Below are 15,469 nucleotides of genomic sequence, written 5' to 3'. Positions count from 1 at the left end.
ACAACAACAACAGCGAACATTAACTACTTATCTACAATGGTTGTAAGTAGCAATAGCTGAAAGTATTCTGTAATATTGTCAATGAAGTTATGTTAAAATATCAACTTTACACCTTTTTCAACCTACAACGCTACGGTAGCTATAGAAAGCTAGCTAGCTACCGAGCTAGCAACAAACTGGATGCAAAAACACGTACATACAATCTTACCTTGTACATCGTTAATGTAACCCTCGATCCAGTTACTGTAACCTTTTAGTTGGACTGCCTTGGGCAGTCTGACATGTTCATCTGCCATTTATCAATATAAGTCGATGTTATAGCTGGCAACAGTTGTAAACTATGTGCACGTGACATTAAAACTTCAAACTTGAAAAAAACTAGAAGTCCATACAATTGTTGTTTTGACTTCCGGGGTTCCCTAGGATTTCCCACCTCGCTTTCGTTTCAAAATGGCGGCTGCGTGACTAAAGCGTATGGCTTTAAGCTATATTACCGTCATAATATAAGAATACATGGCATTTAGCAGACACTTTTATCCAAAGCGACTTATAGTCATGTGTGTATACATTTGACATATTGTTGGTCCCAGGAATCAAACCCACTATCCTGGCATTGCAAGAACCATGCTCCACCTAATGGGCTACAAAGGACCACCATCAAATGGCCACAAGAATTGAATGACACACTGTAGGCTCCTGTGAATCACCAATATTAGCTTTATGCTTTTTTCAAACACAAAATAATAAATAAATAAATGGACTACCTTAAAATGAAAAAAGCCACAATGGCGCTGCCCATGATGTCACAGATGCTAAAATGGCACTGATACTATTTCTATGAGGTCTACAGACAGTTTTGTGGGAGGCCTCGTCGAAGCTGAAGATGGTGCTGAAATGGACAATGCCGCTTTGCAGTCACTTGTGGAAGGCTGATGTAACCTGATAGATGCTGTCCATGGTGCTGAAACAGTGATATCATTGGGAAAGCTGATGTATATTTATTCACAGTTTATACAGACATAGCTTTATCTAACCGTGTTCCTGAGGGTGTTTGTGAACAGATGAGTGAGTGAGTGTGTGTCTGTGTGTGTGAGAGAGTGCGTGGGTGGGTCCGTGCCTGTGTGCATGTGCTCAAAAACCCCTGTGTTTGGTAATGTAAAAGAGGGGTGTATGGTTTGCATCCCAGATGGAGAATGAGTGATTATGTTTTCTTCTTTGGTAAAGTTGTGTTCAGGTTACTCCAGGGTGGCATTCAGCACTGCACAATGTCATGGAACGTTCAGTTAGAAATACATTATGAGAACTGACATGCCTCTCATACAGTATATGTAGGGTAAGGAATAATATCTGCTTTATTCTTGGCATTTATACCTGCAACATTTTGTGTTTTGCACACTCCTGAACATGACCAATATTATTGCGCCAGTTGTTAATCACTTGCTTTTTTCACTCTTTATTGATGCTCCTCTGATTGGAGCATGGCCATGCTGAAGCCATTGGAAAAAGTGACACTTAAATTCTGACCTTGGCTCTCAGCCAATAACATGGGCCGTTCGGGTCGATATCATCATTATCGCTGTTTAGCATGCTCTAAGACTAATTTACACTACAACTCTAGGAAGCTTTGCCAGCTCTGATCCCCTGACCTTTACTATTGTGTGGGCCTAGGTAGACTGATCCGTTGAACCACTAACTAAACAGTCTGATTACCAACAATGACGAGACAGCCCACAGGGAGGAGGTGAGGGCCCTGGCGGAGTGGTGCCAGGAAAATAACCTCTCCCTCAACGTCAACAAAGCAAAGGAGCTTATCTTGGACTTTACATACTGCTTTGCTAATTTAATATGTATATACTTTGTTCTACTGTATTTTAGTCAATGCCACTCCAACAATCCTCTTCCTAATAATTATATATTTCTTAATTCCATTATTTTTTAATTAGATTTTTTAAAATGTCAACTTTATTTAACTAGGCAAGTCAGTTAAGAACAAATTCTTATTTACAATGACGGCCTACCCCGGCCAAACCCAGACGACGCTGGGCCGGTCGTGCGATGCCATATGGGACTGCCATATGGGACTCCTAACCACGGCTTGATGTGATACTTTTAGATGTTTGTGTATTGCTGTGAATTGTTAGATACTACTGCACTGTTGGAACTAGGAACACAAGCATTTCGCTACACACACAATAACATAAATGTGTATGTGATTTCATTTTTTTTGTTTTTAACAGTCAAACCCTGATAGGTACATTATGCATTTTTGTGTGAAGGTAGTGTCGTCTACTGGGAGAAAGGGAGATTGCACTGGGGGATGGGGGCCATCGATTTGTTTAAGGGCAGAGTCAATTGTACAGTACATTGGCAGTAGCAGCACTATGAATGGTATTGTGTGGCTCAGTTGGCAGTGAATGGTACTTGTAACGCCAGGGTTGTGGGTTTGATTCCCACTGGGACTACAAATGTGAAAATGTATGTACTAAGGTAAATGTCATACGTTATGGGGCTTGGCTGGATATTAGAGAACCTTATCCTGAGGATGAATTAGGAGGAGACATTCCCTTCTGCTGGTTGTATATAGGTCATAGTAGCAAGAGTAGGAGTTTTATTTTAACCTTTTTTTTTTAACTAGGCAAGTCAATTGAGAACACATTTGTATTTACAATGAAGGCCTAGGAAGAAAATAACAGATTTTTACTTTGTCAGCTCAGGGATTTGATCCAGCGAGCTTTCGGTTACTGGCCCATTGCACTAGGCTACCTGCTGCCTCAGGAGTGCTGAAGTACTGAACGCTTTATGAATACAGGCCCAGTTCAGGCCCAGGTGATTCCAAATACAATGTACTAAACAGTAATTAGTAGAGTCATTGAATTCAAAATCCTTTTCAAAATTCCAGAAACTTTCCAAAATTGTCCCAGTTTTCCAGAAGTCCCGGTTGGAGGATTGCCATAGGCTACTTCCTGTTTATTTCCTCCTAATACCAATCATCTTCCAAACAGGATTATGGGAAAGTTACTGGAATTTTGCAATTCTATACCTTCTGCTATTCTTTTCATATTGTTTTCATATACTCCTTTTAGGTATCAGGTAAGTATGAAAGTAGTATAAGTATAAAAGGCAGGACATAAGTACAAGTACTGTAGTATGAGAGGAAACTTGCCTCAGCTAGGGCACACTGCCACAAATCCTTATTCTCCTCGAGATACTTTAATTTAATCAAAGCATTCCTAATCACAACAAATATGATTTAGTCACATGTCATGGGTGGTTTACATTGACAAATGGTGATTGGCATCTGGTTGTATTTTATAGTCATGTATCTCTCACACATATCAACTTATAAGGCTGAATCACATCAAATGGGATTTTGCAAGATCTGTGAGAAATGGTTGAATCTCTGTTTCTGAATAATGCCTATAGTATTTTCTGGAAACATGTGTACTGAAAAATCTCTCATTTTGAAGATAGGATGGATGTTATTTACTAACATTCAGAGCCATACAGAAGACCACTGAGACCTTTGCTATTGAACAGACATAGCTTAGTCTTGATGTCAAAGTAATAGTTTGCTTATAAATGATGGCTAAAACTGAACTTCCCCTTTAAGTTGTTTGCATTTACATATGGGTTTCATTTGGTTTAACTAACATGCTCTATCTTCTACCTCTAAGGTTGCCTACAAACCGTGGCTGTGTGCACAGTATTTCCCCACCACACAGAGGCATTGTGGGAGGACAGTACCGTGTCTCCAGTACTGCTTGGAGGTTCAGCAGAGGTGTCCCTTCATACTGCCGGACAACGATGATCTCATCCATGGAGGAAGCCCCAGCTTCATATGTACAGGTGGGTGTGGTGGTGTGGACTGATCAATCAGTCAGTCAATCAATCAATCAAGTGTGATTTGTAGCCACAGCTTATACAGGTGGGCGTATATCCACTCTAGGGCTATGCTGTTTAGCTGAGATGCGCCATAGATCTAGGATAGATTGGATTGGGTAAATTAATTTAGCCATGTACTCAATTTAGGAATTTAGATGGAATTGTATGTTGGAGGAAATATGTAATAGTGCTCGTGCCCCTGATGATGCCTTGAATTATTACTTTTCAGTGGTATCGATAAAGTTGTATGGTTTTGAACTCTGGGAACATAGCCAATAATGAATTATAGTACTTGTCACTGGCGACATCTAGCTGCCACATAAGGCAGTGATAGTAAAATCAATGACACTTCCCTCTAAGTGTAAAGTGTATAGCTGAGATATCACTGTGATGGGGTACAGCTACAGGGTAGTATTTTAATACTCCACAAGGATCAAAGCAGAACCAGAATAACATGACCTACCCTGTCCTGATTTGATCTCAGTGGGGTGCTCTGTCATTTCTTCCCCCAGCCCTCAAAGTTTCAAGTATTTCAATACCGTAATTAGAATAGCCTTTGATTTTTTTTTATTACTTGTGCATCAGCGATTAAATGGTAGGCTTTGCCTTTTGAGATCCCTGCATCTCTACAGTACCTGGTTCAAATCCAGGCTGCATCACATCCAGCTTTGATTGGGAGTCCCATAGGGTGGTACACAATTGGCCCAGTGTTGTCTGGGGTAGTCTGTCATTGTAAATAAGACTTTGTTCTTAACTGACTTGCCTGGTTAAACAACTAAAAAAAATATATTGATGAGTGATTACTGAGTGCCATAGGCAAGATGAAACAGATGGGATGAGTAATGCAAGATATATGAACATTATTAAAGTGAGTAGTGATCTATTTATTAAAGTGGCCAATGATTTCAGGTCTGTATCTTGGCAGCAGTCTCTCTGTGTTAATGACGGCTGTTTAACAGTCTGATGGCCTTGAGATAGAAGCTATTTTTCAGTCTCTCGGTCCCTGCTGTGATGCACCTGTACTGACCTCGCCTTCTGGATGGTAGCGGGGTGAACAGGCAGTGGCTTGGGTGGTTGTTGTCCTTGATGATCTTTTTGGCCTTCCAGTGACATCAGGTGCTGTAGGTGTTCTGGTGGGCAACGGTGTAGATTATATTTACCGTGCTGCAGTATGGGGTCGGTACAAAATGTGACTTTTTTTCATTTTGAGTTCAGTATAGGGTCATTATTGTTAGGTTATGATACAACATATGATTGATACTGATAGTTGAGTCGTATGAAGACTATGGTTTAATCGTGCTTACTGACTGGTATTTATGCTCTTATGCACATGGTAATATGTCTTTTTTTGGTGATACATTTCAACAAAACACTGCGTAGCACACTGCAAGTAAGGCTGGAACTAGGCTGGGTCGTTTATTTAGCTTATTGTGGGTCATCTGAATGAATGAATACACTTTATTGGTATTGGGGAAATTGAGTTTGTCATCATCATCAGACACAGGCATGGATGATACAGACACACAGGGATGCATGAGAGGGATGCACAGTAACATTTGCATTTATGGCTTATATCAGTGTTTACCCACTACTCTCATCCCCCACAGGGCTACAGGGGAGCCATGGGCAGCCCAACAGCCAGGCAGAGTGCTGCGACGTCCGGTGGGACTCTAAACCGGACAACCGCTCCCGTGGGACGCTGAAAAGGACTCCAACACCCTCCTGCCATCACCAACAGGGGGTGTCGACATCAGTCACCTCAGCCGCCACACCCACCAGACTGTGCAGCAGCAGCGGCCGGCTGAAGCTGTGCCTGCTGGTCTTTGTTCTCCTGCACACTGTAGTCACCATCACCACCGCATCCCACAATTCCACTGGGGTCGTCGGTGTGGCGGCCATTTTCCCCCTGGAGGAAAGCTCCTCCAGTGAGGAATAATGGATAAAAATTGCAAAAAAACGTCAGGGTTTTATCTGGGTGAGTGAGTTGAAAAACCGGTTCTGACCAGTTCTGGCTGCTGCGTCTCTGTTCAGAGAGAACCCTGGAAGGTCCCTGGTATGTGCTGTCAAAGCCTCATTGGGCCACAGGAAGTGAGAGCAATTTACCAGGAGCAAAGGATGCTGGTAATTGTAGTCATGTGGAGAGGCGACGACATGGGCGGAACCAACACACCTCAGACCAAAGGATCAATATCATATCACCGTGTCAATCTAAACCTGAGTTCACCTTTTCTGTCTCTTGTTTCATCAGAATGTACAATATCATTTTCTCTCTCCTCCTTGTTCAGTTGTTTGTGGAGTTTATTGGAATGTGAATTGGTTGTCTTAGAACATATAAAAGGCAGAGAATATTGAAAAAGGTATCACCAACCTGTGTATTTTTATCCACCCCTCTCATCACCAGTAACATTTAGCTTCTTTTGAGGTAACAGACAGTGGATATGCTAACAATATTCTTAACTCAAACACTCACAAACAGAAAGAGCAAACAGGTATAGATCCCCGCCTGTCCTGGTGGGTACATTGAAAATATCAGTCATAACAGGGTACTCTCATGGCAGTACATATAACTCTAATCCAGAGCCAGTGAAGAGCAGGTGTAGTATGCCTTTTTGCACTATTTTGCCGACCTGAACCGTATTGTGCTCGCTTGGATTATTTTCTTTACACGGTTGCATGGTTCCAGCAAATATGCTGAATGTGTAACCAGGCCAGTGCAGTACAGTACAGCTCTGCTCATCTTAGCTTGGCTCAATAGTGTGAATAGGGTAGCAGTGGAGGTCTTGTCACTTGGATTCAAAACTGTCCCACCAATTGGCTCCAGTGTACCTCGGATTTCATATTATTTGAGCCAATAAGTTTCTCTCTCATTATACTGTGTCCATGTGTTTGTATGTGATGGGCCCAAAGGGGACGTCAGATCAACAAAGCTCAATTTACCTCAAATCAAGTCATCTGTTGGCTTAGATAGACTCTGTTTTTCTAAAGCAGTACGTCCTAGAACTGTACGTCTGACTTTTATATTTGACTCATATATTTCTCAATATAAGTCTCTGGTACGTCATACCAGTACATTACAGCCAGTTCTCTTCACACAGTGGGACAGGTGTCACAAGGGGAGACAGGAACACATCGAAACAAAATATATCTCTTACTGAGTCGTTTTTACATGTGAAAGTGCTAGTCGAGTAGCATTGAAAAGATCAACCATACCCAGACCTGGGTTCAAATAGTATTTGTTCTCTTTGAAATATTTTAGCTGCACTCAATTGAGCTTGCCTGGCGCAATGTACTCAATGGGATTGTCCCAAAAGTATAAATGAAAACCCTTCCCATGTGGCATCTCCAGACAAGCTCAATCAAATGCTCAACACATTTGACAGAAAACAGACACAATTTGAACCCAGGATGGATCACACATACCCTTTCCTCTTTGTCTCTATTTGACCTTATTATCATCGTGACCAAGATAATTACCTTGTATCTTTACACAGAGCTAAGGCCTTAGCTAGTAGGCATTTGTGTAAGGAGATTTCAAGGGCTGGCTCTACATACTGTATTTACTTCCGTTGGTGTGACTGCTGCTAACCGGTACTCATTGATATGGCATGTAGGGGAAGACATCTGATAGGCTCCTTATGCTTTCACCTTTGACCTTGACATCCCTGTCTTATCCTTTCCATTCAACTGAGTAGTGCATATTATGGCAACTTTGTTTTTTCTACGCGTACATATAATCAGTACTGCCGGAATAACTCTGAAGTCAACCGTACTCGGGTATGAAGATATCAATCTGAGGATTAGGGTGAAGTTTCTTCAATACGCTGATCTTGGGTCAGTTTAGCATTTTACCCACTAATGGTTAGGTGTTAGAATTGGGGGAGGGAAACTGATCCTAGATCTTTATCTAGGGAAAACTTCACCCTGAAAGGCTATGTGCTTTAGCCTTTTCACATTATACTGTTTCCCCCTTAGGTTCTCGTAACAGTTGATTTTCTCACTGACACTCATCGAGGTGAGCTGTTCTTTGTAACCATCAATCAACAACATGACTATTGTTTCCCTCACATTTACTTTATTCCCCCAAAAGACAGGAGCGGATGTAACCGCCTCTCTGTAGAAATAACCTCCAACAAACTCCCCCAAACATTCATGATCTGAACTTTGTGGATCTATGCAGATGTCCTACCCCTGTCTGGCCCCATATATACAGCACTCAAGTTGCACAACTGATGTACAACACATTTGGCAGAATGGTTGAGATACAACATATGTTTTTGAGATTCAACAGAGAGTTTGTCTGCACAATGGTTGTGTAATAATCTTTCTGAAGGAAAAAAAACGATGGTGAATGACATGTTATGCCATATGCATTGTACTTCAGTTGAACAACTGGAGTGTTAACTGGTGTAAATATGTCCTAGAGAAGTGAGATAGTCAAGATTTTTCTGTTTTTCTTTTTAGGGAAAGCTTCTTGTGTTTGTTTTTGGTTGCATTTTCTGTTAATGGTCTCACTTCAAACAAACTACAACCTTTAAAGGCTTTATAAGCATCTGCAGTATGTAGTGCTTATGAAGACTTTATGCATGCTTTATAAAGCCTTTTAATGTTGTACTTCGTTTGAAGTTGGACCTTGTTTAAGAACTGTCTACAGCATTGTATGTCAGATCAGTAGGAGAGAGGATTGGGAAAAGGTGTGTGCAAAGAAAATAATGAAGAAAAAGGTGGGAATTATGATGAAAAAAAAAATAAATAAAAAATAAAAAATGAACACAGATACCTTATTTATCTTACTATTGTCATATTATCATAAGATAGATGCTTTAGTTTGCAATTATCTTTTCTTTTTCTACAGAAGAGTTTGATGAAATAATTTATAATGCGTCTCGAAAGTCATCTTTTTTGAACGTAAGAGAAATGCAGAAACATTTATTAAAATTTTGTTCAAAATAAAATAAAAATTATGTTAAATATGATTGTTGTCTGCTTTCTTTTGGATTGTATTTTATTTTGTACCACTGACCACGGTTACCTGACTGTAGGCCTATAGCCAGAACAATTGAATGTGGCCAACCTTCTGTGGTAAGTGGGCAATCTGGGCTTCAAACAATAGCAAAAAAGCAGTACTTTTTTGGTGAACAAGTAAACTTGCAGGGCAAGTTTTACTCTGCATCTGCACCAGGTGCAACATTTTGCAGCTTTTTTTCAGAAAGGCATAAAACCTAAACAATTCAGCTAAAACATGAAACAGTCTAAATCCATTTATACTTTATATGCTTTATTCTTTCTCTTTATTTGACCTCTTTGATTCGGTCTTCATTGTTTAATCCCCTTTTGATTAAAAAAAGGCATCAGTCCAGTCCAAAACTTTAATAAATCTGGACCTCAGAGTGTTGACGTGTTTGAGTGGTATGGCTTAAGCAACCGATTAGATGAAAGTCGAGGAGAGAAGTCGGGGAGGTGCATCTGCCACAGCCGAAATTCAGAAACTCATGTGGTTTTCCTCAGATCAACATGGCAAAGTTGCCATGGTTTATAAAAGGTTTTTATAATGTTGAAAAAAAGTCAACCAGTCACAAACTGAAATAATATGTGTGTACATTATACAGTGAATATATAAAGTATTCAGACCCCTTGACTTTTTCCACATTTTCTTATGGTACAGCCTTGTTCAAAAGTTGATTAAATCGTTTCCCCCCCTCATCAATCTACATGCAATGCCCCGTAATGACAAAGCAAAAGTTATTTAAAAAACATTTTTGCAAACGTAAAAAAAAATAAATGAAATATTACATTTACATAAGTATTCAGACCCTTTACTCAGTACTTTGCTGAATCAAATCAAATCACATTTTATTGGTCACATACACATGGTTATCAGATGTTATTGTGAGTGTAGCGAAATGCTGGTGCTTCCAGTTGCGCTTCTAGTTCCAACAGTGCAGCAATATCTAACAAGTCATCTAACAAGAACGTTGCTGAAGTGCCTTTGGCGGCGATTAAGTCTTCTTGGGTATGACGCTACAAACTTGGCACACCTGTATTTGGGGAATTTCTCCTATTCTTCTCTACAGTTCCTCTCAAGCTCTGTCAGGTTGGATGGTGAGCGTCGCTGCACAGCTATTTTCAGGTCTCTCCAGAGATGTTTGATCGGTTTCAAGTCCGGGCTCTTGCTGGGCCAATCAAGGAGATTCAGAGACTTGTCCCAAAGCCACCCCTGTGTTGTCTTGGCTGTGCTTAGGGTCATTGGCCTGTTGGAAGGTAAACCTTTACCCCAGTCTGAGGTCCTGAACACTCTGGAGCAGGTTTTCATCATGGATATCTATGTACTTAGCTCCATGCATCTTTCCCTCGATCCTGACTGGTCTCCCAGTCTGTGCCGCTGAAAAACATCCCCACAGCATGATGCTGCCATCGCCATACTTCACAGTAGGGATGGTGCCAGGTTTCCTCTAGAATTGACGCTTGGTATTCAGGCCAAAGAGTTCAGTTTCATCAGATCAGAAAATCTGGGGTTGTCGTGTGCCTTTTACTGAGGAGTGGCTTCCATCTAGCCACTCTAAGATAAAGGCCTGATTGGTGGAGTGCTGCAGAGATGGTTGTCCTTCTGGAAGGTTCTCCCATCTCAGAGGAACTCTGGGTTCTTGGTCACCTCCCTGACCAAGGCCCATCTCCCCCGATTGCTCAGTTTGGCCTGGCGGCCAGCCCTAGCAAGTCTTGGTGGTTCCAAATTTCTTTCATTTAAGAATGATGGAGGCCACTGTATTCTTGGGGACCTTCAATGCCGCAGAATGTTTTTGATACCCTTCCCCAGATCTGGGCCTCGACACAATCCTGTCTCGGAGCTCTACAGACGAATGAATGAAATGAATGAAATGTTATTTTTGTGTCAAATCGCATATTGGCAACCAATCCCTTATGGTATTAATTGACACATAAACAAACATTACAATCATTTACTATGGTAATTAAACAATAATTATTCTTATGCTTTTCTCTGCATTGCGTATCACATAAAGAGTGAAAGAATGAAAGGTAAAAATACTTAGCAGTAAATAAGGTTATTCAAACAATAATTATATCCTTGGAGTAGTAAAATAATATAAATACATACATACATACATACATATACAGATAAATAAATACAGAAAAAAAACAGAAAGCATTTGAACCATCTGGCACAAAAATAAGATTCATATGGAACAATCTATACACAATCTATATACACACACGGGCCATTTACTACATAGAAGCTAAATATTTGTATCATTGAATTATTGGTAGCCATTTTTATTTTATTCCAGGCTTTATCTAAATATTCTGCAAATGGAAATACACAATGGACAAAAAAACAATATGCATAGGCAATATCCCTGATATTACCTGTGCTTTTAGGTAGGTTATACTTAATATATCTCTCACACACAAATTCACCCTTAATCAAACAAAAGGTTCTCAATTAGGGTTTATGATTAATCTCCCCCACCCATTTATTTTCATATTGCATCAACGGATGTTTTTAATCATATCTATGTCTCCCTTAATTTGTTTTTAGGACAGATGTTCCCAGTCAGACTGTTGAAAAAGGTCAGACATTTCAGTTGCCCAGGCTCCCCCTATAGATCCGAATTCCTTTGACCCCAAGACTGTTTTTTTCTCTGACATGCACTGTCAACTGTGGGACCTTATATAGACAGGTGTGTGCCTTTCCAAATCATGTCCAATCAATTGAATTTACCACAGGTGGACTCCAATCAAGTTGTAGAAACATCTCATGGATGATCAATGGAAACAGGATGCACCTCAGCTTCCTTTCGAGTCTCATAGCAAAGGGTCTGAATACTTAAGTAAATAAGGTATTTCTGTTTTATTTTTTAAAATAAATTTGCACAAATGTCAAAGAACCTGTTTTCACTTCCTCATTATGGGGTATTGTGTGTAGATTGATTAGGGGGGAAATGATTCAATCCATTTTAGAATAAGGCTGAAATGTAACAAAATGTGGACAAAGTCAAGGGGTCTGAATACTTTCTGAATGCACAGTACAATCATTTAGTGAGAGTGAGCTTCAATTGCATTTATTTCTTCACTGTATTATACACATGGTGATAAATTAGTTTCTCTCAGTCACGTCTTTGGTCACGTTCGCATGGGTAAAACAAAAACACCGGAATGATTAGTTGACAATAGAGCCTCCCACAATGCATGCGATGGCTGCAGGATGAAGTTGATGAAAATCAACTGCAGTAACGTGCAGTCATATGCAGTCAAAACGTCATGCTTTTTGTAAAGTTCATGCAGTCGACATGTAGATGCAAGTCAGACAATTTTTATCCCCAGAAAGCAAAACACCTTGAAAAGCGTGACCTTTGACTTGACAAAAGTGATCAGCTCAAACGTGCCCATCGGTTCCAGGCCGACCATCTTGCAAAGCATCAACAAATGGATCAGATTCCTAAATCATATGATTAGCTGAAATGTTAAACACTTATCCAGCCATTGTGAGATCTGGCAGGCACCTGCAATGTTGTTAGCGTAGAATGCAGCCAATATTTGTAAACGTGTCCTAGGAAAAATACCGTCACAATATCCTTACTGGCATTGCAGGTGTGAAGCCACCAGAGGAGTGTTACTCCAGAGTCATAACTTTGTAGTACACATACTGATACCCATATGTAGTAAGCAGTAATGCTCTCCTGCACCACAAGATGTCATTACATAGCCACTATATAGCCAGAGCTTCATCCAGTGTGGACATCAAATCAAATTATATAACAGTGAGTAGCAGCAGAGTAAAATCAAAGGGGGGGGGGGGGGGCAATGTAAATAGTCCGAGTGGCCATTTGATTAATTGTTCAGCAGTCTTATGACTTGGGGGTAGAAGCTGTTAAAGAGCCCTTTGGACCTAGACTTGACGCTCATGTACCGCTTGCCGTGCGGTAGCAGAGAAAACAGTCTGTGACTTGGGTGACTGGAGTGACTGGAGTCTGACAATTGTTTGGGCCTTCCTCTGACACCGCCTAGTATATAGGTCCTGGATGGCAGGAAGCTTGTCCCCAGTGATGTACTGGGCCGTACGCACTACTCTGTAGAGCTTTATGGTCAGATGCCGAGCAGTTTCCATAACGGGCGGTGATGTAACTGGTCAGGATGCTCTCGATGGTGATGCTATAGACATTTTTGAGGATGTGGGGACACATGCCAAATCTTTTAAGTCTCCTGAGGGGGAAAAGGTGTTGTGCGCTTGTCGTGTTGTCGTGTTTTCGACTGTCTTGGTGTGTTTGGACCATGATAGTTTGTTGGTAATGTGGACACCAAGGAACTCTCAACCCGCTCCAAGGCCCTCCTTTTCCTACAGGAAGTCCATGCTCATCTCCTTTGTCTTGTTCACATTCAGGGAGAGGTTGTTGTCCTGGCACCACATTGCCAGGTCTCTGAACTCCTCCCAATAGTCTGTCTCATCGTTGTTGGTTATCAGGCCTACCACTGTTGTGTCGTCAGCAAACTTAATGATAGTGTTGCAGTCATGGTTGGCAACGCGGGTGAGCAGGGAATACAGGAGGGGACTAAGTACGCACCCCTGAGGGACCCCCGTGTAGAGGATCAGCGTGGCAGATGTGTTGTTGCCTACCCTTACCACCTGGGGGCGGCCCGTCAGGAAGTCCAGGATGTGTTTAGTCCCAGGGTCCTTAGCTTAGTGATGAGCTTTGTGGGTATTATGGTATTGAACGCTGAGCTGTAGTCAATGAACAGCATTCTCACATAGGTGTTCCTTTTGTCCAGGTGGGAAAGGTCAGTGTGGAGTGCGATTGAGATTGCGTCATCTGTGGATCTGTTGGGGCGGTATGCGAATTGGAGTGGACCTAGTGTTTCCGGGATAATGGTGCTGATGTAGGTGGTCCTAAAAGTATAGCTAATAGGCTCATTTTCTGACAATGTATTCCCAGGGATTTTATATCCCTGGTAGCATTTGCTAATCATAATATGCTGTTTATGCTTAGCAGTTATATGTATAAACAGTTTAGAGTTTTAAGGGCTACGTGCCTTGTTCAGGGGTACAACAGCAGGAGATGGCATCTAAGATGCTGATGCCAGCAACCCTCCAGTTGCCAGCCCACTCCTGACCAGATTTTTCAGTTTCAGACATGGGATTTGCGTAACCTGTAGGCCAGTGCTTCTCAAGCAGGGGTACTAGGCCCAGTGGGGGAACTTAGCCTATCCACAGGGGGAACATGAGAATACTCATGAGAAGCTGCTGGTAAAATGTACATGAGGTGGTATTTCATGGGGACTCTGGGCAGAGCAAAATTCAGTTGGAAACCACTGCTCTAGGCTACCTGTCAATCCCAATGTAGTAATGTAATGTATGTTAACCATTATAATATTATGCCTTCTGTATATGGAGAGTCATCTCTAGGTGTAAGTTATCTAATCGTTAACACTATAACACTAATGAGTCACATCAGCACCACTGAGTGTGAAACCAAAGGTGTTGTTAGGCAGAACAGTGCTGTGTAAAAGTATTGGTCTGGTGTCAGTTGCTGCCCTCATCTATGGTGAAGTTACACTGCAAACATTGTGTTTGCATTCTTTCAGTGCTATCTTTTGCCAGCTTTTTTTTAACTTTAACACCTGTAGATGCATTGACTAGCCAATGGGAGTGTAACAGTTCCGTTTCATGTCCATTAATAATTGTGTGACTGTTGATAGGCTGAAATCCTGTTTATACCTAGTTCTAACATGTGTCCTTTGTACTGATCTCATTTCACGTTCTGATTGTACCCACATTTTTAACAAATGTAGACAATTAAAAGACACATTTTCATCTGATTGTGATTAGATCTTCCTTACCAGATGATCTTCCGGAGGTAGTCAGGCACATTTAAAAAAAAATGTGGGAACAATCAGAATGTGGACAAGATCAGGACACGTGATTTAGTGCCAGGTATAAAAAGGGTTATTGTCTACATCCAAAATGGCACCCTATTCTCTACATAGTTCATTAAATATAGAATAGGGTGCCTTTTTGGATGCAACCGTAGTTATTTCTGCTCAGGCATTCTTTTCTCTGCATAAACCTTTCTCTCCACTTATGGGCACTTCCTGTGTATGTGAATACAACTAAGATTGTACCCTTAGGGCTAACAGAGCAAGGATGTAGGGCAAGATTCAACCAGATTGACATCCGCATAGCGGCTCATTGTGTTGGATGCAACGAAACCACACCCAAATAATCGGACAAATCCCATGCAGCCACATGAGAAATTCATGCAACCACTGTTCCAAGCTCAAACACTCAAATTAGACTGATAGGCATAAAATCCTCCATCCAAATGAACATGAAAACATGCATTAGCCTAACATCACTGGTTAGACATTTGAGAGCCTACACTTTCTAGCGCCATTTTGAACTTCTAACACGGTAGGGATAATAAGGAAGGGAGTTGTTTGTGACACAGAAGAGCAGCCACTCACCGATATGACAGTTCATACCGCAGTTACACCGCCAACACTGCTATGCGGATGTCGGCCAATGCTGGTTAACGCTCAATCTGATTGAATCCAGGATTTAGTCACGTCAGGTGATCTG

The 15,469-nt window shown here is 41.2% G+C and overlaps 1 protein-coding gene across 1 annotated transcript in view; it reads left to right on the top strand.

Annotated features, from left to right (window-relative positions):
- The window catches only part of nalf1 (NALCN channel auxiliary factor 1), a 60,033-nt gene extending 51,183 nt beyond the window's left edge, over positions 1-8,850 (top strand). Inside the window, exons 2-3 of the mRNA XM_021608979.3 lie at positions 3,675-3,846; positions 5,490-8,850. Of these exons, the coding sequence (XP_021464654.3) occupies positions 3,675-3,846; positions 5,490-5,818 (501 nt within the window). The 3' untranslated portion in view covers positions 5,819-8,850. The remainder of the gene's footprint in view (positions 1-3,674; positions 3,847-5,489) is intronic.
- Positions 8,851-15,469: the final 6,619 nt, after the last annotated feature.

This window comes from Oncorhynchus mykiss, chromosome 7 (genome assembly GCF_057628025.1).
Source record: "Oncorhynchus mykiss isolate SJ-2025 chromosome 7, ASM5762802v1, whole genome shotgun sequence".
Classification (NCBI taxonomy): Eukaryota; Metazoa; Chordata; class Actinopteri; order Salmoniformes; family Salmonidae; genus Oncorhynchus; species Oncorhynchus mykiss.
The sequence above is the reverse complement of the archived record's forward strand: the minus strand, read 5'-3'. Positions and strand labels throughout refer to the sequence as shown.